This window comes from Camponotus vicinus, unplaced genomic scaffold, assembly GCF_025532165.1.
Source record: "Camponotus vicinus isolate PSW18456_S1 unplaced genomic scaffold, iyCamVici1.0 SCAF_13, whole genome shotgun sequence".
NCBI lineage: Eukaryota > Metazoa > Arthropoda > Insecta > Hymenoptera > Formicidae > Camponotus > Camponotus vicinus.
In genome coordinates this window covers 14,274,664-14,300,369 of record NW_028141949.1, presented here as the reverse complement: position 1 = coordinate 14,300,369, position 25,706 = coordinate 14,274,664, and the positions used below count along the sequence as shown (strand labels likewise).

Here is a 25,706-nt window from a genome sequence, read left to right as displayed (position 1 = left end):
AGTAATGAAATATTTACATTAGAAATATGAAAATCTTGAGATTCATATAAGATGATAATTTGACAGTTACTGAAATTATTCGGCTGTTATTTAAAAACAAATGGATAGAATTAAAAAAAATAAAATTATTATGAAATTTGTGAATTTTATTAACATACAATACAAGAATTATATAAATCATTTTAATAATCAAATTTTACATGTATTAATACATGTAAAATTTGATTATTAAAATGCTTTATATAATTCTTGTATTTTTAACCAAATGCTTTATATAATTCTTATATTTTTAACAAAATTTACAGGTTTCTTATACTCTAAATAGTTTGATTTTAAAAAGTTTATCCATTTGTTTTTTAAGCCAAATAGTTTCAGCAATTTCCTAATGCTATCTTATGAGCTTAATATAAACAAACAATTATATATATTGCTTGCAAATAAATAAATTTTTTCATATATATAGTTTCCTTTATTAAGCAGTAAATTTATTTTAATTATGGGCAGTCAATAATAAATATATTTTCCAATCAAGCAGTCAAGTTTCCTAAGACACATGATGAGTAAGGATGAGCGAAAAATATCATCATATGTAGTTCGAGGACAGCGAGCGTAGACATCATCTATGAATTATTATACACAGACTATATGTGTATGTGTACACGCTGTCAATAACATAGAAGGTACAAGTATGAGTGTTAGTTGATTCAAACATTGTTTTATCTAGCGAAGTTTCACATGCTTATTGAAATATAATTATATAAATATTAAACATTACAAATATTACACACGTGTATTAATCATCGTTCCCGTCAATAAAATATGCTAGATGTTGAAATTTGTCTCACGCTAAAGATAAGGAATGATAAGTAATAAATTTTATTTCACCCAAAGAAAGATGTGTTTTTCATGCTAATGTCTCATTCTATGTACGTTCTATGAACAAAATATAGTGGTAGATTTTATGCTTTCTATGCGAAATAAAAAAGATTCAAACTATTTGATTGCCTCATATATTTTTCGCATGAAATGATATTTTCAGTATCATGTTTTTCCTGTGAAGTGAGACTTATCTCATCGTAACAAAACACAAACATACACAAATGTGTATGTACAGTCTACAACATACCATTATAGAACCATTAATATAAACAGGATAATGAAATACTCAACATTTCAATATTTATATCTTTAAAATATAAAACTATCGATTAAAACGCAAGGTATCAAAATTAATCAGCATCCTTATCTTCTTAAACGAATCGTGTCAAGGTTATCAAAAATGTGTGTGCCTTTTAATGTAAGTAAATAAAAATCGACTCCTCGATTAAAGAATTCGTCTGTAAATATCGATATCAATTTAGAGATAATGTTCAAACAATAGGAATATTTTAAACATGTTGCCTCCGAAATTAAATGTATAAATATAATATTCTTTTTATCTTTAAGAAATTATCAGATATAATTTGGAAAAAAAAAAGCAATTTTAAAGACTGAATTTTCTGATTTAACAGAATTTTAACAGAATTTTTCTATAATTTTTTTATTATTAAGTTTTAAAATACTATAAAAGAGAAAATTATTTAAAAGATTTATTCTTTTTTGTTCTGCTTTTTAAGCATATTTTATGTCATTGGTTTATAATACTTTTTATACGATAGCTTTGACAATTTGATATGCAATCTAGCATCAGAATTTTTTATAATATCAGTCTTACTATTATTATTATTAATGTCATTATGTATATAATGATAATAACATACATTTAAGAGCAATTTAAAAAATAATCTGTGAATATATATTAAATAAAATTAAATAAATATCAAATATCACATTATACGATGGGAACATATTTTTATTGTGTTTTCCTCATTGTTTAAATAGGTAAATTTCGAGTAATATAATTGAAAAACTCCAAGTATTTTTCACTTAAAAACTATTAAAAGCTATTAGAAACATTGAAAAATTATTATTGAAATATAATAATATTACGATTTTCGTCATGTTGATGACCTAAGAAATGTGTTATTAACTGATAAGTACACAAGTAGTCTGGAGAAGATATCTTTTTTAAAGAAAACAATTTTTTTTTTAAGTCTGAATGGACTCGATATCCGCTCGATATTCGTTCAGCTGTCAAATAAGTGTATTTCTTAATGTTTGCGATCAATTTTTTAAAGATGTAATTTATATTTTTTTTTCTCCCCTTTTCATGTTTATATTTTTTTTCAATGTTTAGATATAATTTATAGAGGAAGTTCTCAAAAGTATTCAATCTCCAGATGATCTTTATTAAAATTCAAATTTTCGCACCTAAAACACTTTATTCTAGATAATAAAATATGAATGAAATAAAAAAAAACCCAATCGAAAAGGATAGAGGGATATTTCCAAACTTTAATGGACAAGAAGCCACAACATGATTATTATTTTTCCGGATGATCGAAAATCGGTGTTCATGACGACAAGCGGAAATGACAAATAAAGTAGACCATTAGAGCGGAAAAAACATATATAAATAAATAAAAGATTAAGAAGCAAAATTTACGATTTTTTTATTCGAGCTTTCCAATCAATCACGCAAACTATACGAATGTCACTGATGAACACATCGAGAATTTTCAGTGCGCTTTAATGCAAATTGTAATTTCCGTTTTTCTCGTCACTCATCACCAAGATTCCGGCAAGCTTCGAGCACTATGTCCCTAAACTCTCCTTGTTTCGCAATGTGTTTTCTCATTCGGCATCGTCTGCGCTTTATCTCCGGCTGTTCTCGAGAAATGTTCAGTCAGATGTGCTAGCATGTGCGAAAACGACGTTGGGAGTTGGTAGCGGAGCGATGGTGAATAGAGGTGGTGAGGGTGATGGTAGGTAATGGTGGAGGTAAGCAAAGGGTGGTGGCAACGTGTGACGATGGTGGTGGCACCGAGAGACAGACAAAACGGATACAATGTTTTCGCTTTGGTCAATAGTGCCAAGGGAAAGCGTCGCGTTCGCATTGCAATACATGATTATTACAGTCATCCGTAAAAACATGCGACACTACAGACTCGACATGGCACACAGCGAGAATATAGGGCGACTGTAGACAGCTGACACAAATGCAGAATTTACAGACTCCTCGAGTCGAGAATACGGAGTGTGTTACAAATGAGGATGTCACAGTCATTAAGTTTTATAGTATCCAAAATACTAGTAATAGTATCCAATATTATATTTGGACGATTGTACCTCGATGTTTGTTTATTAAAAAAATATCGCACCGAGTTTATTATAGCATAATTAAATTAACTAATTAATTAGATAAATTAATCAGACACACTGTAGCTTTCGACTTTTCAAAATATGTATATAAAATCACACACGTCAATTTATACTTTGCCAAAGTTATCTATTTCTTAATAATTAATAAAATAAATATTTTTTAAAAACAAGAAAGAAAAAATTATTTAATATAAATAATATTATTTAATATAATAATACAAATATTACTAACTGAATTTATTTATAGAAAATAAATTATTATTAATCAATGAGCTGTAATATTAAGGATTTTTACTAAAATCTATGTATTAACATTGACAGATTTATTTAGAAATAAAATTAATTTTCATGAACAGAAATTTTTTTATAACGACATTTATATCACATGGATGTTTAAATTCAAAACTAGATATTTTCGATAAACTTGGCATCATTAATGTTTTCGAGTTTTGACATTTGTGAATTGGATGCATCAGATCTAGATACACGTGTATTATAATTTAGAAGTAGTTTGACATTTCTAAGTATTTGTGCCACGGAAAGCATAAACACACATTAGGCATGAAAAAAATAAAAAACTTATACAATATTAAATTGAAATATAATGTATAGCAAAATACAATTTTAAGTGAACCAAATTAGGAAAAATATAGATTTTAATTAACAATAATAATGCACAAATATTTAAAAATGTGTTCGATGTTGAAGAAGAAAATCAAACTTGAAACTACACAGAAAAAAAGGAAGTGTCAAATCAAAACTTATATACTTAAACTAACGCGTTCATTGTTTCGTATATACGCAACAATTGATAATCTTTTTAGAAGAATTTAATAATTTTAAATTTCAACAATATTATAGTCTTATTTTATATTGTAATTGTCACTTCAAGAATATATAATTATTTAATTCCACTTTAAGAAACTTACAATCTTTGATTTAAAAATGTTATTTTCTATCTAACATTGTTTCTTTTCCATTCAAGAAAATTAAATCTTAAATCGTAAGAATATATTTTTCTTGATTGAACTATATAAAATGGCTTCATTCAAGTAAGCAATTATTCAAGCAATTATATTTTTCTTCAATTAATATATAATCTCATTTCAAGATTTCCATGTTAAAACTAAATATATTTTCAAAACAAGACTGTCCTTTTTTTCCGCGTAGAGAGAATAAGATAATAAACGAATATATGTGTGCGTATGTGACATCCTGTCGAAAATATACGCGTGCTCGCGATGCTTCTCTCCGCTTCGAAAGCGACACGAGACATACATATATATCAATAATTGGATCGCGATCGTCGCAATCGCGACTATCGAGCGTATAGCGAGCACGCGGTCACTCGCTCCGTTCTTGCGGTGAGTCAATGTGTGTATATGTATATGCGAGCTAAAAATGATACGTTGCACGGGGAGTGACGTCATGACGAGTCAGCTCCTCGGCCGATGATCGACACGGCGTGGCGTACGTACATACATGCGAATATTTACGTCAAACATTGCTACGAAATTTGCAATAACTTAGCTCGCGCAGAGAGAGCTTTTTCGTCGAACCATCCACAGAAAAAGGACATTCTTATTTTGAAAATATATTTAGTTTTAACATGCAAATCTTGAAATGAGATTGCGTTAATTAAAGAAAAATATAATTGCTTGAATAATTGTTTACTTGAATGAAGCCATTTTATGTAGTTCAATCTAGAGAAAAATATATTCTTTTGATTTAAGATTTAATTTTCTTGAATGGAAAAGAAACAATGTTAGATAGAAAATAACATTTTTAAATCAAGGATTATAATTTTCTTAAAGTAGAATTAAATAATTATATATTTTTGAAGTGACAATTACAATATTAAAATAAGACTATAATATTGTTGAAATTTAAAATTATTAAATTCTTCTAAGATTATAAATTGTTGCGTATATACGAAACAATGAACGCGTTAGTTTAAGTATCTAAGTTTTGATTTGACACTTATTTTTTTTCTGTGTTCTTGTTAAATCGAATATTATTGCCAACTTATGTCTCCAATATGTATGTGGAACTCCGCGTGTGATTTTAAATTTTGAATTTTTTCTTGATTTATACAATTAATTTACTACAAATGTTACGTATATTTACGATTGTGTTTATCATTTGTCGTTGTCTTTACTAATAATATCGTTCTGACGAACTATGTTGTTAAGCACGAGTGAGACAAGTGGCATGTACATTTCTCGTCAGCAAAGGTGTGTAAACAGCACTTTGTAAACAGCAAGGCAAGGTAAAAAAATCCTAAAATCGAAAATAACCGATAGAATATTAACCGCTTTATTTTGAGCTGTCTGTCTGATATCACATTGGAAATAATATGTTAAAGGTCTTTCATGAATATTTTATAACTTAATAACAATTTCTATAGTCATTGAGGATTATTTAAATTTAGAAATATAAATATATATTCATTAATTTTTTTCGAGAGATTGATATCTCTAAATCTCTCGAAAAAAATTGAATATATAATTGACGATGCATTAAAATAATTTTTTGTCTTAAACGCGATGTGTTTAAATGTTTTAGTATGATATTGCGTTTATAATTCATATGCCTAAGCACATATGCTATAAAATACGATTAATGAGTCATATAAAACTTACGATTCTCTGAAAACCGATAAGATGATGCATTATCATGCAGTATCTTCAATATTGACTACACATGAAAATTTAGTGGAGATAAGTTAACGAACGAATAATTCCGAGTGAGAGAGAGAGAGAGAGAGAGAGAGAGAGATGTTGATAACAAATTAATTTTTAAAAAATTAATTTTTATAAAAACGTTAAAAAAATTAATTAAAAAAAGATGTAAATACTCAATGTCTATGTTTTCCGTTATTCTTTATTCACTTCCTCTTTATATATTGTCTTTTTTATTTTCCAAATATAATAATTTCACGTTTTTCTTATATTTTTATTCTGTTCTTGACAACAATGTGTGGACAACGTTAGTTAATTCTTGATTTTTACTGATAAAAATCAAATAAGATGCTTTATAAGAAAGAGGAAAGACATGTATAGAAAATGTATATGTTGATATTAATCATATAATATCGTATATAACATGTATTATGTATACTAAAAAATGTACACTTTATATAATTATGTTCAATTCGGATATATGTTTTATATCCTTTCGGTTTTTAATTATTTTTTAACCAACTTTCGCAATGCTTAGCACTGCAAATCATTTAGCAGAGTAGTTTTTAAAAATTAATTAAATTATGTATTTACTAAATTTTATTGTTGCAATATTTTATATTTGCGTCGAACAGTAATCTGCAAAATAAATGTAAATATAATTTTGCAGGAAAATATATTTACATGCGATGTATTAATACGAATATAAAAAATAAATGCATGTCATGCGTGTAATGCATTAACAGAATATGTAATTTATGATAAGTAAATAATCGATTTTTATGTATTTTTATTATATACAGAATTTCTGAAAAGTTCCTGCACATTTTGATGAAGTAAAATAAAGTTCAAATAAATTTTTTAACGACATTTGATACATGAATTGATAGAATAAAGGTAACAAAATTGATTTTTTTTTTTTGATATTCGTAAAAGAACGAATTATATTGTTTATTCATTAAAGTGTTAAAATATTATTTTCTGATCGCAAATTCCCCCGTCTAAATTTATTTAGTTTAATATGAAAGATTTATTTAAAATATATTTTATAACTAATATACATTTTTGCAATATATAAAAGTTGAACTTGCTTTATAAGCATTATTCAGCATTTTGATATACACACATTTTTTACATACTAATTATTATGATTTTTTTTATATATTTGTGTACTTTAAAAGCATTGCTAGGCATGTGCAAATCTTTTAACATTACTAACTTTAATATAAATTTTATACTAATTGATGGCAGAACTAAATTTGAAATTGGAGTAAAAAATTAATGACAAAACTTATGTATATCCGAATATCATTTCTCATAATTGAGGACATAAGTTAATGTAGAGATAGCTAATATGCTTAATCTTCACTTTTACTTTACTTTTTTAAGATATGATAATAAATAGTAAAAATAGCATTTTTTTTCAAGGTATTTTCGCAAATAATAAGAATATAATACAAAAAGCAATCGTCTTCCTTAACAAAGCATATAACGTCCCTTAATTTTTAAAATATTTCAAAAAATAAAAAAATAATGATTTTTATAAATCTTTCATATAGAAATTGAAATATATTGCTGCAAATCGTGTATCACTTATATAACCTCTTTTTGAGCACCATTATATTTTTTATTCTTTCATGTATAAATAAAAAAATAATATAAAGAAAATGTACATAAACAAAGTATACACAAAAAATTATATTCTTTAAATTTTTACCTTAATAAAAACAGAAGTGCTACTTTGTGACCTTTCAATTCGCAAAACTTAAATTTCATTTTTTACTTATACTTGTATTAAAATAAATAAATATTCAAAGGATTTATATCTTAAAATAAATAAATATTCAAAGGACTTATATCTTCAAAGCACAATTTTCTTTTATTTTTTATTTTTTTAGTTATCTAATGTCTAATTAATGTTTATTTAAATTTGCTTTAATATAATTGTTGATCTATTTAATTATTCATAGTTTAATTTACAAATTATCTTTTTCTCGGTTTTTCATAGAATTGGATTATACTGTAAATTTCATAATGTCTTATGTTTCTTAAAGAATATTAATTATTATTAGCAAATGTTGTGTCACTTTGATATATCGATTCTTTTAAATATCATTTGTTAATTTTTCGAGCGTAATTTTCACACGTAAAATCTTGTTGATCAAGAAATATTTGATACAGTTTAATTTTAAATAAACAAAAAAATAAATCACTTTATAAATCACTATAAAAATCATTGAGGCTAATATTGATATATATAAATTTATTATTTACTTATTATTAGTATAATATATAAATTATTTAACTTTTTTTAAATGCATAACTTAAATAAATTTGAGAAGGATTCAATTTGAGAAATGCAATCTTCTCCTAAAATTTGAATTTAATTATTGACATAATAGATATTGTCATAAATATTTGATATAAAATAATAATAGTAATTAATAGCGTATTATTGTGTGTACGACTAATATATGAATTACTACGTCCAAATATTTTGCACAATCAATGTATACATTTCTAATCGGTCATTGCATCCCAATCTTCTCAAGTATTTGTACAAACATTAAGACACGAGTACATGTAACGCAAATTCTTCGCTACGTATTATGTCAATAATTAAATTCAAATTTTAAAAGAAGAATGCATTTGTCAAATTAAATCCTTCTCAAATTTATTTAAGTTATGCCTTAAAAAAAAGATAGATAATTTATATATCATATTAATAATTAATAAATAAATAATAAATTTATATATATTATATTAATAATCAATAAATAATTTTATATATATATATTCATATATATACACACACACGTACTGTGAGCGAACATCAGAGTGAAAATAGGCACACATGGGCTACAATTTTAAATTTCCTAATTTTGATGAAAAATGAACGAGGAGGGACATCATCTCTCGCGCGATTTTCCGATTGTGCTAAAAATCGATACGTTTGCACGCGATTAATTAAAATTTTTGTGCCGATACCACGACTTGTGTCGCTGCCAATAATAAATTTTCAGACATCTTGAACGTCAACGAATTGTATCTCGCATTTGTGCGATCGGAAAGTTCTCGTCGTGCGACGCGTCCTCGCGCGAAGGTCGCGCCTTCGTGCGAGTGAATAGCAAATGTGCGAGAGAGAGAGAGAGAAGGAGAGAGAGAGAGAGAGAGAGAGAGATGCAGAAAGAAAGGAAAAGAGATGGGAGAAAAAGGAGGAAAGATAGAGAGAGAAAGCTAAATCAATCCTTCCATATCATAGATGGATAGACTCCTAATCTTCGATTGGAATTAAGATGATCGCCCGATTAATTAACATTATTCGAATATCATACACCTGTAATATCCCGTGTCGCGAGAGTGCGTGCGTGTGCACGTATATATTTTATTTATCCTAGAGAAATTGAAAGATCGTGCAGGTACTCACGCATGACGAGGTGCGTAGCGTTGAAATTTTCGGGCAGGATCTCTCCCCCCCGGTCCTCGAAATCTCTCGGATGGCACTCTCATATGCACTCACACACGTGTAACACGTCTCACTTTGCTCTTCTCCTTTTACCGCATCACGTACGTACGTTACAATGAGCGCGAATACGACGAGGGAAAAATCGCGAGATCGCAGATATCAGATCCCTGAAGAGAGAAGCAAAGAGAAAATAGTCGCGGATCCACAAACAACTTCTGTCTGTTTAGCCTCGCCTCTCGCGAAAGCGCGACCGATCGCTGTCTTCGTTGCACTCTTTACCATTCGTCACCGTCCGAGCATATTCGTCTCTTTCTCTCCCTCTCTCGCATCTTATCACCCATCCACTTTCAATTCCTTCTCTCTCTTTCTTTCCCTCTTCCCCCCCCCTTCTTCCTTCTTTTTATCGTCCCTCTGCCTCTTTTACTTTCTTTTTCGTTCGAGCCTTTATCCTCTTTTCCATCTTTCTTTAGTCTCGAAAGCGCGTTTTCTGTCTTCGATTGTCCAAGGAGGAAGGAGAACCGTGTTACGTACGATTAAGAGAGACAGGCAGATAGACAAACGGAAAAGGATAGACAGACAGACGTAGGAAGAGGAAGAGGAAAGGGGGTGAGAGAGAGAGAAAGAGAGAAAGAGAAAGAGAGAGATAGAGACGCACGTCAATTCGGCGAGAAACAATGCTACAAAGAGAGGACGTTCTTCTTTGAAGAAAACGCAATGACACACGCACGTCACAGACTCCAATTCGACCGCTATGAGTACAAGCACGCGACTGCAGTGTTCGTACATGCTACGGAGTGACTCGCGACTCTGCCATCGACTGCGACGGTGGCGCCGCGGCGGCGACACTCGGAAGCAACACGCGCCAAGTTCGAGCGTCTCGGAGCGAGGGAAACTGACATTGCCATCACCTTTGCTTCGCGCGATCGAAATAAGTGCCTCTTATTTATCGCGAATTTTATGTCCTCGAGAAAATAGAAAATCCAAAAATTATCAAGAAGACATTGATAAAATAAATAATATAAAATAAAATCTTTAGAATGATACCTTTATAGTATTAATTTATAATCAATTGGAATAATTAATAAAGATCATTGAAAATAAAATCTTATAGTCAAATTTGCCGGAGAACTAGTTTTTCTATCATTTTGAAGTTGCCTCTTAATTTTCATTCTGTTCTAATTTTTATATAATTTTCTAACAATAATAAAATTATAAATATGTCTTATATAAATATAGATAATAAATATTTATTATTATAATTTTTAAACGACATTTTAATGTTATAAAAAAATAGTAATACTTCAATGTGATGAGAGATCAATTATCAGAGAGTCTACAATTATTAGATTCAAAATAAAAATAATTGTATAGCAAACTACAATAGCAAAATTATATAATAATAGTAATGTATTCGCTTGCATAACCTTGTAAATATAATAAAACTAACAAGGTCCATTCCTTAAATATTCATGTTTGTAACAATAGACACATATGGCTCCCATAATATCAATAATAGCAAAGCTAAGATTACATTCTTGTTAAATTAAATTTCATCGCAGATAAAAGATGTTCATTTTATTATACTGAATTTTTTATCTGTCTACATGTTATTTTCTTTCTATAATAAAAATCTATTGTTACTTAACATTAATATCTTTAACATTAATAGTTTTTACAATATCATCTGTCTCAATATAAGTAAAATAAAGCGTATAAATATTATACAGTTGGAGCTTTAACTTTGATTCATCAAAAATTGATCTTATTATTTATATCTATATGTAAATGATGTGTATGACTTTAAAAAATATATCAGAGTGCAAGATTGAGAAAGAATTGACACACCTTTAAAAATATTTTATTTGTAATTTTTGTTAGCATTCATTAATTATTCGATTAATTGTAAGGCACGAAAATAAAAAAGGCACTTTATCTCTTTTTTTCTTTCACACACTCACGCGCACAAAACATACACACATTGCACTTTCTTATTCTAAATTATTTTTTCTAGTTAATCTACATAAGTAAATGCATTTTAACTCTAGAAAAAAACTCCAATTACCAGATTATATAAATAACCTAATTATTATATAAATCAGATTTAGTTATAATATTTAAATAAGCTTTTAATATTAAATTGTCAAAATCGTGAAATAAGATTTTTTTCATTTATAATAAGGCTTTTAAATAAGGCTTTTTCATTTCCTCATTGCACAATTATAAAAATACTATGGTTCTGCAAAATTTTTTGATAAAAATTCAATATATATATATATATATTTTTTTTTTTAAATAATTGTGCAATATATTATATTTTGATCAAATCTATTGACATCACTTACATATATGTGATAGTGCTGTGACATAAAGGACAAGCGTTTATATTAACTACGTCGCGTTCCGTTGCAACATGATGTCTACAAACGGTACAGATCCATGCAATGCTGAGATCCATCAGCGGTTTGCCCGAAATAATGCAAGCTGGGAACCTGGTCGAGCAATTAGGACACACGGTGCACCAATCGGGTACCAAGGTCTCGCAGTTGACGCATTCCGCTTTATTGTTGCGGGAATCCTTCGGAGTATGCTTTGTGAAAATGTTCACCGCCAGTTCTTCGTATTCTTCTTTTTTCGCGTCCGAGATCGTCTCAAGTCCCTCCAATTTTATAAAGGCCTTCGAACAGGTAGCGAACGCGTGATTGACGGCGCTTGATAGCGCCAATAGACAATAAATGTCTTCTACCTCTAGAATATCCTCATAATCTCTCAATCGTAGGGTCGTCTTCATCGCGGCGTCGAAACTGCCGTCATATAATTGTCTGTGCGCAAGCAAGAGAAAGTGATATGCCTCGGCACCTCGCCAGGCGTTCTCTATGATTTTGGTATCTTCATTGCTTTCAGTAAGACCCATAACGATATTGCTGCGACCACCTTTTATCGCTGGAATGCTGTTGATATGATCCTCAATCAGCAATGCTGCGAGAACGTATATCTTTTTGACTCGCAAAGGATGCGATTTAGACTTAGCTTGCTCTTCAGCAAGACGAAACAATAATTTAGCCGCTTCCAAATTGTAGTTGGCTTTCTTGTACAGCTCGATCGCCTGCAGACGTTTACCATTCGATAATAAATGATTAGCGTATTTATTTAGCAACTCACCAATCTGTGCCATCTTGTAAGTTTTCGCCAGATCAACGGCTTGATCCCAATGATTCAGACGTACGCATGTATCAACAGCAAGTTTTACATCGCCATATTTGATATAGGCTGCCACTGCTTGCGAACTCATCCCCACTGAAGCCAACATTCTTGCTACGGTTTTTAAAATAGGACTCTTGTCCGGTAACTGGTCTACTGTTGCTGCCAGTTGATGGAAGTCCTCCAGTTTGTAATAGCATTGAATGAGCTTTTCCAGGTTCCTGCCTTTCTCGTAATATTCCTTCGCGCTCTCCCAATTTTGCCTTTCGGCAAAGTGGTCGGCAATCTTGTTGTACGCGTGCTCCATCTGCTTGTCCGAACCTCCAATGCCCATCTTCATCAATTGCACAACTCGGAAGTAGTCACCTAGTTTTTGGCGCAATGCAATCGCCAAATCTCTTCTGTCTATGTCTAAATACAGCTTCTCGGCCTCGTCATAATTGCCAAGAAACGCTGCTACTTCGGCTTTCTTCAGCTGATCGTTATGCACATTCTGCAGACGTTTGATAAACTGTATACCTAAATAATCTGTGCATCGTACCATGGCGTTTTCCGCCGTTTCTAAGTCAAGCTTCGTCAATGCGGACTCAGCTAATAAACGCCACAGACGTGGATGTGGATTATCTTGGATGAAATTATTAGCCTCCTTCAGACCTACTTTGGCCAACAATTCTCGCGTGTCTCTAAGAGATTTTACTTCCAAGTCGACGATCAATTCTTTTCGCGTCTCGTCAGGTTTCAGCATGAGATCGTCTAGTAGAACGCAACGTATTTCTAAATCTTGGAATGCACAAATGTATCCGGAGCATGCTATAGGTTCTTCGGGGTCTAGCCCTCTTAGAACATACATTCTAGTCTTCTCCATAATCGCCAAGAGCGCGGGGTTGTCCTGCGCCCAACACATGGCCCATACGTCCTTTCTCTCAAACTTGGCTATATCTTCGCTCGCATCTCCGTCTCGTGAATTGGGCGTTTTTTGCGGATCCAGATCCAACATGGTGAGAATACCGTTGGCATCCATGATGGAGACACGCGTGGAGTCGCAATTAATAGCAATTTTGTGCAACCTACGCGCCGTGTTGTATCTATTCATGAGCGTAACTTGCGGCAGGGAATATCGTTGAATCATCCCTGATTCTCTGCCAACTAAAAGAACTTTTTCAGTGGCATAAATACAACAGATTGGGTCCACGCTAGCCTTCATGTTGATGGGAGTCTCGAATGTACCGTCCTTGTCTAAATCCTGAATAACTTCTGTCACACCGGTCGGTGTTTCGTCTACATGATAAATCTTGTATTTGCGCATCCTGCTGGGGTGTAACGATGAATTACGGGGCGTGCGAAAGTGCCATACTAGAAAATTATTTTTAGACGCAGCCATCACCATGTTGGCGGTCATAGTGAGATATAACGGCTCTAGATCCATGAATTTGGAGTCTATCGGTGTGGCAATAGTGTTGCAAACGAGCAGAGCAAATTGTTCGGTAGCTTGAGTAGGATCGTTTCTCACGGAGAGTACACAATGCTCTCCGTGCGAGGCTATCGATATCAAGGATCGCACATACTTAGTGCAACACGTATTGTTACTCGTGTTCCAGAAAGTTACGCAGATGCCATCCTTGCTGATCTTCTCGTTTGTGAAGATAACTGTGTTACTGAAATAAGTCCACCTGTAATCCAGACGAATATTTGCGAAATATATGTGCGAGTCGACCGATAAGGCGACTCGAAGAGAAGCTTTCTCCCATGTGCAACATGTTACTTCTTTGCCTGGTATCTTCAGGGTCCTCACATGTTCGCCGAATGGTGTATAAAACTGTATAACATTCATATCCTTTGTCTCTCCATTACTGAGTAATGGCATCATGCCTGTTACCGCCAAGAGAGATCCACAACTGTTCCAGCTACACCATGAAGTGGTCACACCAGTTTCCATCATAATCGGATTATCATCACTGGTATCTCGCATTAATTGTATCATGCCATTGCGATAGCAGATAGCAAGAGTAGGGCAGTCTATAGCAACGTAACCATTTCTTCCATTGTACCATTGTAGTGCCACTATGACCTGAAACTGAGAGGTATTTAATGAGGGTACGCTCAGTTTTGTTAAGAATACACCTTGATTATTATAGAGATGAAGTTCCCCGTTTTTTAAACCAAATAAAAGCAATTTTCCATCTGGAGACCATTGTACAGCAGAAAGGGATACATTCTTCAGTTCTTTGCCCCAGATCCTGTTACCATCAACAGAACCAACAATCACAGCTCCATCTTCATAGACTATACATATTTTTTGACCGTCGCAGCTCCATGCCATTCCTCTCACTATAGATTTATTGCGATTGTTTATCATTTCTTCATACCATGACCCTTTGTACAGCATCCAAACAATTATAACTCCATTTTGATCGCTTGAGGTCAACTTCTGATGTTCTTCGTTCCATGTGACCACTTGAACATGACCGTTATGGCCTTCTAGAGGTTGATTCATGCTTAAATTACTTGCCGCAGCCAAGCCTCGAGCTTTCCCTCCACTGTGCGATCCACTGACATTGGAATCTACTCGTAATACCTTCAAGAGACCATCTTCACCTCCCACAGCAATGTATCCATCTCTTTGATTCCATGCTATACAATTTAATCGAAAGTTATTTGGTATGGAGATTTTCTTACTCAGATATACAAACATTGTTTATGTTAGTGTCTTTGACAATTTTTCATAGAATTTGACGTATTGAGAACTCTGAAATCAATATATTTAATTTATAATAAATTGCAATTCTCTCATATAATAATTTTAATTCTCTCATAATAATTGTACTATTATTATGAGATGAATTATTATGAGATGAAAAGCGATTTCTAAGTTAAATAAGAATTAAAAGATAACAGGATAACAGATAACATGATTTATTTTTACGCTGTTGTAAAAAAAGCTTCATACTTTATGACAAAAAATAACATTCGTAATAAGCTGTCAAAGTTATACGTTTGACAGCATCTGTCAAGTTTTCCTTAGCAACGAAGACAATGTACATAGAAACACAAACTATACTTACATGGAAGAAAATAATCGGAGAGAAAACTGAATGTTTTTATTAATACGTGTTTATAAAATGCCATCTCTAAATCTGCTTTCGTATTGTGAACTTTATAGTAAATTTACGATTTATCATCTGCTGTAAGATATTAATAGGTCCCGAAGAAAATTAAAAAGCATCAATCAGTTTAATCGCATATTAAAAATAATTCCACAAGTAAAATTTTAATCATACAAATATTTTATAACTTGTCCAGTCAGCTGTTTAATGTCAAAAGTAAAAGCGACGCGCTCTCTGTAAACATAAAAACGTGGACAGGAACTACAAAGTCAAAATCCACGAATGTTTTGTAGGTAACACATAAAGTGCATAATTTTTGGTTGTGTTCCGTGCTACGTGCACGAAATGTCGGTAACATGAATGCTGTAATGCAAGAGATGCTTATGTAAAATTTATTATAAAAAATATCTAATATAAATAAGTCTGTCTCTTTCTTTCTATTATTAATATTACCTAACTAATTAAATATCGGAAAATTATTTTCTATATACAATAATATGATTGATTAACTTTTAAATATAATGCATAACTAATGCAAATATATCGCGACGTTCTCGAACCACATATAATTTGCATAATTTATTTAATCAAATAGTCGTAGTTTATTTAATCAAAGAATCGTAGTAACAGAAAATAATACAAATATTAAATAAATTTCCAATATAAATAAGTTTTGTGATCTTTCTCTTTCTCTCTTTCTCGTCCTTTCCAACTTATATATTTTATATATTTCCAATATAAGTTTTGTGATCTTTCTCTTTCTCTTTTTCTCGTCCTTTCCAACTTATAAATTTTATATATTTTCACAAAACACGTATATGTTTCTCATATAGTAAGTTTGTACATATACTACAATATAAAGATCATTTTCAGAAGACATCATATGAGACGACCACATATACATACATACATTTCATACGCAACACATAAGTCTTTTAAAAATAAATATAACATTGAATACATGAAAACTAAAATTTTTATATTTTCTTAATTTATCTTATTTAACGTAACTTAGAATTAATGAGATTTTTGCGAGAAAAATCATATTAAATTTGATATTTTCGAATATTTTACAATCAGATACAATTTTTTTATTTATCTAATAATAAGTAAAAATTATCCGAATTATATCGCGTTTGATATCATTTTACGCAAAAATTTTGTTAATTTTCGTTTATTTTAATTACTTTTAAAAAATCAAATAAAATATAAAAGTTTTAGTTTTTATTTTATGAATTAAAGTCGCAATTATTTAAAATCGCAAATTATTATAGATAACGAAAAGTTCTCGACGTCATTAAAAGTGAAAGCGAGAATGAGTATAGAGCAAGCGAGATGACATATCATCAAGAGTTCCGAAATTTTTTAAAAATCACAAAACTCATTAATTTATTAAAATTAATTTCAAACCGATAAAATAAAAGATAAGAGTTTCACTTTTTATTTTTTAAGATGTCACATTCTCGTAAATTGCAAATGGGTAAAGAAAGCGAGGAAGTTGATTGTAAGAAATTTCGGAACTCTTTGATAGGTCATCTCGCTCATTATTTGCTTAACATCTCGCTATCGATTCTCGAATCCGCTTATCTTTCCGAGCTGTTTAGCACGACTGTTAACCACTTTTCTTTATTCTCTCGATTACTATTTCGTTTTCCTCCAATATATTTAGTCAGAAATATTAATATTATATATATAATTTTTGTATCTCTCTCAGTCTGACTCTTCCCCCTCGACCTGTCCGGCATGGGTGGCCCTACCAGTAACTTCAGCCGGTATTCATAGTTCACTCTTATATTTAAGATCGTCTTAAGTGAAGCTTAAAAATATTATTTGACCATTTTATTGGCTGAACATAATCTTAAAACATGATCCAGATACTTAAAATGATTTTAAATATAAAAACGGACTATATGAATACCAGTTTACGTTACAGCCGGTATAGCTCCCAGGTTCATTAGAGTACTCAAACCTCCTCACCCGGCAAATGCCTTCGTTAAGGTGGAGATACATTGAGGAGGAACATTTACTTTATTTTATTTTTATTTTCTTTTAAAACAGATTTTAAGACAATTTTCCGAAAAATAAAGACATTAATAAAACCATTTTCCGAAAAATAAAGCAAGATATATTTTCTAGTTTTCGATTTGTATTCACAAGGTGTTCCATTGTGGCGTTATAAATTACTTTTACACATAGTTATAATTGTTATAATTTTATATAATAATAGCATATATATATTGTATATATTTTATATAATAATAGCATAACTTGATTTATGATATTTTATTTTAAAGATATTTTAACTCTCGCGAAATATATAGAGTTATAAAATATATACAAAATATTTACAAAATTTTAATATAATATATAATAATACAATTCAAATTGAAAATATATAATACATAATACATAATACATAAAATACATAAAATTGTTACATATTTATATCGAATGTACATAAAAATATTTTATTATATTACACGAAAATATCCGCAATGCGTACAACGTAAAATTAATTAGAAATTTTTAGATTAGCATAGCTAATAATCTATCGCGACTAAAAGAATCATTAATAAATTTATCGACTATGTTTCTCTCAATTAAGAAAGAATAATTTTAATGCATTTTGTAAGATTTTCTAAAAGAAATGTTCGATGGCACGAAAAGATAAATAAAACTTCGATGTTATCCAACAATTAAATCAGAGAAAAAATCACGGTTTAAATTTCGCGAATGTATACGATGAATAAATAAATTGATAGTAAAAGTACTATTTAATTACAACACATAATTTCTATAATAATCGGAATACAACGTGCGCACACGCAATATAATTATTATCATTTCATGTGACAATAAAAACATTGCAACATTAGAGGCGCATTTCATATAATTTGTAATTATAATATACGTAAGGAATCAAACGCGGATGCAGAATCTAATACTCGATTTCTTTTCAAATATACAATTTCATGTAAATGAAATCTTCGATTGTACAAGAAAGTATTTGCATTACTGGCGCATTTTGTGTAGATTATCAAAGGAAATATTCAAAACACGAAAATATATAGAATAAGCTTCAAAATCAATAATTAAATTATTAAATAAATCGCGATTTAAAATGCGCGAAAAAACGCGACGAATAAATAAATCGACAATAATCAGAATATTCGATTGCGAGATATATACGCATAATTTTTATAATATGATAATCGAAATCATCAATAGACACGCGCGCGACATAATTATTATCACACAAATGATGACGCATGAAGAATATTTTGACAAACATTTATGATCCGTATTGTTTATGAACATAAAATTCACTGTTCGATTTATTTGCGATTAATACGCGACTTTATACGAATTTCACGATTGAGAATAAAATACATATCCTATTTCGTGCATGATTAGCTGAATAAGATAAAATGAGCTTTATAAGTTTTAAAATATAATTAAAAATCGCGTTATCGCCATGTTTAATAGAGAAAAACGAAACAAATGATTTTTAAAGTCCCTCTAATAAACGATGTAATAGTAGAGATAATAAGTTTAATAAGACTTAAATAATGTAAACAATCGCGATTAAAACAGTTATTAATAAAGTTATTGATCGTCTTTTAAATTATAGAAGAAAATATTTGCACTACTAGCTCATTTTGCGCGGATTATTAAAGACAATATTCAAAAACGTGGAAAGATAGACAAACCTTCGATGTATAAGTCAACGATTAAATTGTAAAATAAATCGCGATTAAAAATTCCCGAGAAAAATCCGACGAATAAATAAATCGATAATATCCGGAATATCTGATTGAGATATGTATAATTTTTATAATATAATAATCGAAACCTCAATAGACATTATAATCGCGCGCGATATAATTATTATCGCATAAATGCAAATGCAAAGATATTTCGACAGACAATTTGATGTCTGTAATATTTACAAATATAGTACTCACTGTCCAAGTCATTTACGAATCTTTACAAGATAAATCGCGATTCGAATTCACGAGAAAACGCGACGAATAAATAAATCGATAATATGCGGAATATTTGATCGCGATACGTATAATTTTCATAATATAATAATCGAAGCTCTCAATAGACACGAGCGCGATATAATTATTATCACGTAAATATAGAAAATCGAAGATATTTCGACAAACATTTGAGGTCTGTAATGTTTGCGAATATACAATTCGCAGACCGATATATTTGCGAGTTTTTATAAGATAAATCGCGCTTTTAAATTTGCGATAAAACGCGATGAATAAATAAATCGATAATATTCAAAATATTCAAATGCAGATACGCGAGCGGTGACATACCGGTAATATCCGATAAAAAGAGAAGGGATCTTAAAAATGGAGAACGATTAACATCTTGTTTCTACAACAGATTTCGCAAGATCAATCTGCGAAGAAAAGTTAAGTGATCCATTGAACGTCGGGAACTTCACTGTAGGAGGGAACGAATCCCGGATCTTCCGGACTATTCCCAATAGCAATGATTTCAGTAATAAATCAACGACAATTATCCTTCGTCATTATCTTCAATTCACGAAATTGATATGCACGTCAGAAAACATGTTCTTCCATTACTAAGAAATATATTTCTTGATTGAAAAATAAATGGATATAACGATTTTTTTATAGAAATGTGATTACGAACGATTATATTTATAAATAATAAAATACATGCATCATTGGAGTTTGTGTTAAATGTGCGAACACATAATTTGGGATACCGTTCGCGCGCGCGAGACGAATCGAACCCGATAACAGCAAGATTTAAAAAATTTCAAATTGAATAGTGTGTAAAATAAAATAAATGAAATAATTTTAAATATATAATTAATTCTAGATTAATTTTCTAGATTCTTATTTTTATAACGTATAAATTAATAATTTTTTTTTTCTTTTAATCAATATCTTACTGATATAGGGGTACCCATTCGATTCGTCTCGACATTTTTAAGTATTCGCACATTTTATGTAACATTCATACATAATTTCGCGTATATATAATATATCATATTAATAAAAATTATAAAAATATTTTGGATATGTTAATTTATGCATGTATTTTATTATACATACATATAAAATGATATATATCTAAAAACTAATATTCTAAAATGGCGATGGATGTCCAATACCTGCAAATAGTTTCTTAAAAGAAACTAAAAACTAATATTAATATCCCCAGTACCTAGAAATAATTTTTCAAATGAGATAATTAATTAATAATTAATAAAATATATTCGTTCGTAATCATTTTTATCCAAAAAGTTAGTAAAATTACAATATGAAATTACTTAAAAAATAAAAATTTATACACAACGCTATATCCATATTTTATTTACTATTAAATCTCTGTGGCATTAAACAATAATAATACCAATCCTAATAATGACAGAACATTTTTAACGAAGAAAAGAATAGATGCATTTCTCTCACATCTAAATATATATTATTTAAATTAATTCGACTTTAAAGAAGCGTATGGCGTTTGTCGTTGAATTACCGAAATCATTGCTGTCGGAAATTGCCAGGAAATCCTGGGATTAGTTCCATTCTTACAATAAAAATTCCCAATTTTCAACAGAGCACCGAACTAGACGTCGCGAATGGATCTGACAAGAATCGATGAGAAATAATTCTCCATAATGAAAATCGTTTCGATTCCTCGGCGGTACGAGCCACGCAACTTTTATTTAACGAAAGGAACAACGATAACTCTTTTATTAAAATGATAATCTCGTATAAGAACGCGAAAAGAACGCGGGAAAAACACGGTGTTTTCGCAATCGTAATTTATTAATTTATTTAGTATTTTCCGATACGAAATTCGTAAATACAAATATAACTGAAAAAACAAATTATTCATAATAATTAATTCGCGATTCTATATAATATCGAAGGTGATCATTAAATTTTTTGAAGCTAATATTTAATCGTTGACTTATCACATCGAATCTTCATACTCTTATTCGATATTTCTTTATATTTAATTAACAATATTTAGCAATATTATCTGATGAGAGGGACAGCGATAAAATTTTTTTGTTAAAATGACAACCTTGTATAAGAACGCGAAAAGAACGAGCACGATATTTTCGCAATCATAATTTATTAATTTATTTTACGAATATTCAGTTTCGCGCGATATAGAATTCATAAATATAATAGTTAAGTTTAACGGAAAGTATATCATTAAATTTATAATAATTGACTCGCGATTATGTAACGAAGGTGTTCGTCGAATTTTGTAAAGTTTATATTTAATCATTAATTTAGCATCGAATTTTTAAATTTTATATAAAAATTTTCCGATTTTATTAATGACTCTTTGATATGAAAATACAAACAGTTATTCTTTTATGAATATTTCAAAAATATATACTATAAAAATAAATATGTTAATTTAATGAATTACTATTATATAATCATTATACGTATATTTTGGATAATTTTTCGTGTAATTTACGTAAGAATTTAAAAATCGTAAATACAATTTCATATAATATAATTATAGTCATAATTGTATTGTATTTTACAATTAAAATATCAATATTAGATTATAATTAAAATACAATTATAACTATTTACAATTTACAAATTTATGATGCTATCAATGTCAAATAATAATATTCAATTTATTCAAATATTTAATAACATTAATAATTTGATATTGATAGCATTAACATTTGAATTTAATATTTAACTTGATACACATATTGATACATTGATACATTTTTACGTTTTACTTAATACATTTTTAAGTTTTAAAATAAAATATAACATGTTAAGATATTTCTTAAACGTTAATAATAATGCAATTTCTTTAATATTTCTGAAGATAATTTTGATAATTTAAATTTCATTTTTAAAACATTTTTATTTTAAAACATGTTATATTTATTTTTACAATATTTTTAAAAATAAATTCAATTTAATTAAAATAAATATAATTTACCCCTAAGATTATTGAAATATTAAAAGAAAGATTGAATCTTACCTAATAGCCCTAACAACCCTGGTATTAAAGAATTCTAATGATCTTAATAGCCCTAACAACCCTAATATTAAAAGAAGAATTCTAATGATCTTACTTTTAATATAGCCCTAACAACCCTACTTCCTGATTAACTAAAATTATTCAAGATTTGTGGAACCTATTTTTAATCATCACCTAACCTAATCATGTATATATTTTAATCACGTGCCCTAATTACATGTCCTAATTGCGTACCCTAACCGCGTACCCTAACCGCGTACCCTAACCGCGTACCCTAACTGCGTGCTCTTCAGGCCAGTTGAACCTACCTTTCGTTGATCCTGGCCATTTTCTTTCTCGATCTCTAATCAGAGATCGAAAAAGGAGATAAACACTCCTTCTTTTGCTGGATAATTACCGGCAAATGAGCGTGAAATATTTACGCTCATTTAGTAACGATCGTTCCATTTTACGATCGTTCGTTAAATATTTGAATATAACTTTATTTTAATTGAAATAAAGCCAAATTACTACAAATTTCTATATATTTTATATTTTGTAATAAAATATAAAATTAATTTGTGTATAATTTTTATCATATTACAAATTATTTAATTAATTAATCATTTGACTTTATATTAAGTTAAAGTAAAGTTTAAAAAGAATATCTACAAACAAATTCTACGATGAATGAGCTATAAGGAATTAGAAGATAAGTGCGCGTTATAAGAATAAATTAGCATAAGGAATTGATAAAATTGATAAAATTGTTAATGCATGTTCTTTATTTAATAAATTAGACAAAATCTTTACCAAAAAATCTTTTCTTGATTTCTTCTTTTTTTAATTAATATTTCAATATATTTTCGTAATAGATGCAAAGCATTTCGAAAGAACTTATTAAAATTTATTTAATTTAATCCATCCTAGCTCATTCATTTTAAGGCAACGGATTTATCTACAATCTACAATCTACATCTACATCTGCAATCTCTACGAATCCGTTACCTTAAAGTTAAATAAAAGTCTTTCTCACTCACCGACACTGATGCGCAACAGCGGAGTTGTTGTTATCGAAGCTAGTTGTCTGTAACATACAAATATAAAATTCATTTATAATAATGCTCACAAAATGCAATCAATATTTAAAAAAATTTTTATCGCGCGGAATTTTATATCCGATGTGTAAAATAATAAGCAGATAAACACGTATGGAAAAATTTTATAAATTTTTAAAACTGTTTTTTAAATAGAAAATTTTATATGACTTTTATAAAAATCTTTCTCTTTAATTCATTTAAATAATAAGATCAAATTATTGTTCGTTTATAACAAGTTAACGATTTATAACAATTAACATTTAATAATAATATTCACCATCAGGTTGTTCCGCCGGTGCAGGATGCCTCTCCTAGGCCTGCTCCTCCTCTCAGATCATCAGGGTTGTTGCATCGATCTATAACATACAAAAGAAGATTCCAATGTAGCAGCGTTCAAAATAATTAATATTTCAAATATTATTGTATACATTGAATTTTATATTCGATGCATATAATAACAGCAAATTAATAAAATAATTTTATAAATGTTAAAAAACATTACTAATAATTCTCTTATAACTTTATAAAAGCTTAACAACCTTTACAAGATTATAGCTTTAACTTAAAAATCTTTTTCTTTAAGTCCCTCTTATTTAAATAAAAATACAAAAATATAAATAAAAACAAAAAAAATTAATTGTTGCGATTAATTGTTTAATTTAAATTATAATAAATATATTTAATATTTAATATATAATTACAAATAAATAAATTGCTTACCAGAAGGTTGCTCTGCCGGAGCCTGATGCCTCTCCTAGGCCTCCTCCTCCTCTCAGTTAGACGCGCGATACTTAACGGCACTCCCGCACTCACGAGCGATATTTTTATATCGCTATTTTCGCACTTTTACGCGCGATACTAAACGGTTTCCGCACTATTTCGGTACGATAAAAAATTTTCTATTTGATCGCGCGATGTATATACTTAATATGTGTATACTTTGAACGGCACTCCCGGTTTCGGTACGAGCGAAAATCCCATTTCACTTATGAGAATCAGCTTCGAGCCAACAGGTCGGGAATGCAACGATACAATGAGCAAGGACTAAACCCAAACCGGAAAGAAGACGAAACGATTGACGGAAATAGAGGAAAATGAAGTTCACCAACTCTTTTTCGCGCATAATTATCCTATCTCGTACCGAACCTGGACCCGCTAAGCACGATTTCAGGTGCTTCGCCCGGAACACGAAGTTTCCCGCAATGCAGGATATGGCTACACCAGGCTGGTAGACGGCAAAAGAAGAGGATACCCACATTTTTTAAATGCTAACATTCAGCAATTTAGAAAATGGGGAGGCAACCCCTTTTACCGAGCGAAAATCGTGCCTAGGGGAATCCACTCGACTCCTCGACAGGGTTAACACACGCAGTGCGTGTGGCTGTAGACGAGCAAAGAGAAGGAACCCATTGACGACCATTCCGAGCAATCGATCGAGTTCTAACTAATTTGAGCCGAATCACTTGACGAAGTACGAAGCACGAGTGTACGTTGTAGAGCAACGTGTGCAAACTCGAAATCCTAGTTAGTTGGCATCAGAAGTAGAGACTCGTGACAATAATGAAATTGGGATTTTTATACGAAAAGTCCAACGCGGAAGCGCGAGAACGCGATGACGCGAGAAAGCTAAACGCGAAAACGCGGTAACGAAACGCCGCCGTCCGCGACACGTTGACGGCACCGACGACGGAAAGTCGACGACGCGTGCCACATATGAGCCATTGTGCGACTCGTGGCAATGCTGTGCTGGGTACTTAGCTTCCCCTTCAGGCTCCTTGAGATTTATCCTAAATTAAAAAATTTAAAATAAACCTCAAGGCACCATCCAAGTACTGAGCCACCCCACCGCGTCAAGGTGTACCCATAGAGGGGTGGATTATATACATTTATA

General features: G+C 30.2%; 2 protein-coding genes and 1 long non-coding RNA gene across 6 annotated transcripts in view; all 3 read right to left on the bottom strand.

Annotated features, from left to right (window-relative positions):
- Ecr (ecdysone receptor) overlaps nucleotides 1–10,206 on the bottom strand; it is a 56,852-nt gene extending 46,646 nt beyond the window's left edge. Inside the window, exons 1-2 of one of the 3 annotated variants that reach the window (XM_083086726.1) lie at nucleotides 10,064–10,206; nucleotides 9,370–9,575 (exon numbers count right to left, since the gene is read on the bottom strand). The gene's annotated coding sequence lies outside the window, so the exon portion shown is untranslated. Of the gene's footprint in view, nucleotides 1–9,369 lie in introns of all 3 variants that reach the window. The other 2 variants (XM_083086725.1, XM_083086724.1) reach the window with 2 other exon arrangements.
- A 1,044-nt stretch (nucleotides 10,207–11,250) lies between these two features.
- Nucleotides 11,251–15,884, bottom strand: Oseg4 (intraflagellar transport protein Oseg4). Of its 2 annotated transcripts, none has more exons than XM_083086542.1 (2): nucleotides 15,669–15,884; nucleotides 11,251–15,352 (listed from the first exon to the last, which is right to left on the bottom strand). In XM_083086542.1, the coding sequence occupies exon 2, from the start codon at nucleotides 15,296–15,298 to the stop codon at nucleotides 11,747–11,749; it is 3,552 nt and encodes a 1,183-aa protein (XP_082942668.1). In that variant the 5' UTR covers nucleotides 15,299–15,352; nucleotides 15,669–15,884; the 3' UTR covers nucleotides 11,251–11,746. The 2 variants fall into 2 exon arrangements, with proteins under 2 accessions (XP_082942668.1, XP_082942667.1); XM_083086541.1 differs by lacking the exon at nucleotides 15,669–15,884 and adding an exon at nucleotides 15,554–15,646.
- A 7,870-nt stretch (nucleotides 15,885–23,754) lies between these two features.
- LOC145963815 (uncharacterized) lies at nucleotides 23,755–24,705 on the bottom strand. Its single transcript, XR_014436256.1, has 3 exons — nucleotides 24,536–24,705; nucleotides 24,093–24,171; nucleotides 23,755–23,802 (listed from the first exon to the last, which is right to left on the bottom strand). It is a non-coding gene; the product is annotated as an uncharacterized LOC145963815 (long non-coding RNA).
- Between the last annotated feature and the right edge of the window lie 1,001 nt (nucleotides 24,706–25,706).

Excerpts from the sequence above, each read along its gene's own strand:
- Oseg4 (XM_083086542.1), bottom strand. The coding sequence starts at position 15,298 with ATGTTTGTATATCTGAGTAAGAAAATCTCCATACCAAATAACTTTCGA.